Source organism: Phytophthora parasitica (genome assembly GCF_000247585.1).
Source record: "Phytophthora parasitica INRA-310 unplaced genomic scaffold supercont2.43, whole genome shotgun sequence".
Classification (NCBI taxonomy): domain Eukaryota; phylum Oomycota; class Peronosporomycetes; order Peronosporales; family Peronosporaceae; genus Phytophthora; species Phytophthora nicotianae.
In genome coordinates, this window is record NW_008649029.1 from 530,036 (window position 1) to 530,690 (window position 655).

Genomic DNA, 655 nt, shown 5'->3' on the forward strand with positions numbered 1-655 from the left:
TGCTCAAAATCGTTTTGGTTCTGCAGCTTAAGCGCAGTATTAGAGCACTTATTTTGGGCATTCCTGGAGGTGGAAGCTCTTCACTGGTAGAGGTTAGAGAGCGAACAGCCGGGTGGACCGAAAGCCTGTGCTGCGGGAGATACATGGAAAACGCTATCTACAACGGTAGAACTAGAATGGGGAGCACACATACATGTTGTGGGGGCCAGACGCTCTCGCGTTCTTCTTCCTCGATAGAAGCTCAGAGCTATGGATCAGTACCCAACCTACCTCACGGGAAACACCGCATTGTGTGCTGACAAACGATGGGTGCTTGCAAGACAGAACCGGCTGGTGATTCTTCCAGGAGTGGGCGAAGTGGTATCGGTTGATATTGTCTTCAGATCACATATATGGTCGGTCTAGAAAAGGCAGCACAACTAGACATTACAAGTCCGACCAGGAGACACTATACCCCGTGGAGGCCGCGGAGGTCCTGCCTGTTAGCATGGGGACTGTGGATACAAGCAAGAATATGTGACGTACTGCTGTATGTGGGGCTACAGATGCGCTGCACCGTGCTCTCAGGGACCGTGATCTTCTACCGTACTTGGAGCAGGAGGCGAACTGTGCTCCACCTCGCTCCTGCGACTTGCCTGCTGGTGCTCTAGGCTCG

The 655-nt window shown here is 52.8% G+C and overlaps 1 protein-coding gene across 1 annotated transcript; it reads left to right on the plus strand.

Annotated features, from left to right (window-relative positions):
- Nucleotides 1–249: 249 nt before the first annotated feature.
- Nucleotides 250–520, plus strand: PPTG_23593 (hypothetical protein; the record flags this gene model as incomplete). The annotated part of the gene is made up of 2 exons (XM_008911933.1): nucleotides 250–360; nucleotides 443–520. 2 exons carry the CDS (start codon nucleotides 250–252, stop codon nucleotides 518–520), a joined length of 189 nt encoding a protein of 62 aa, XP_008910181.1.
- Nucleotides 521–655: the final 135 nt, after the last annotated feature.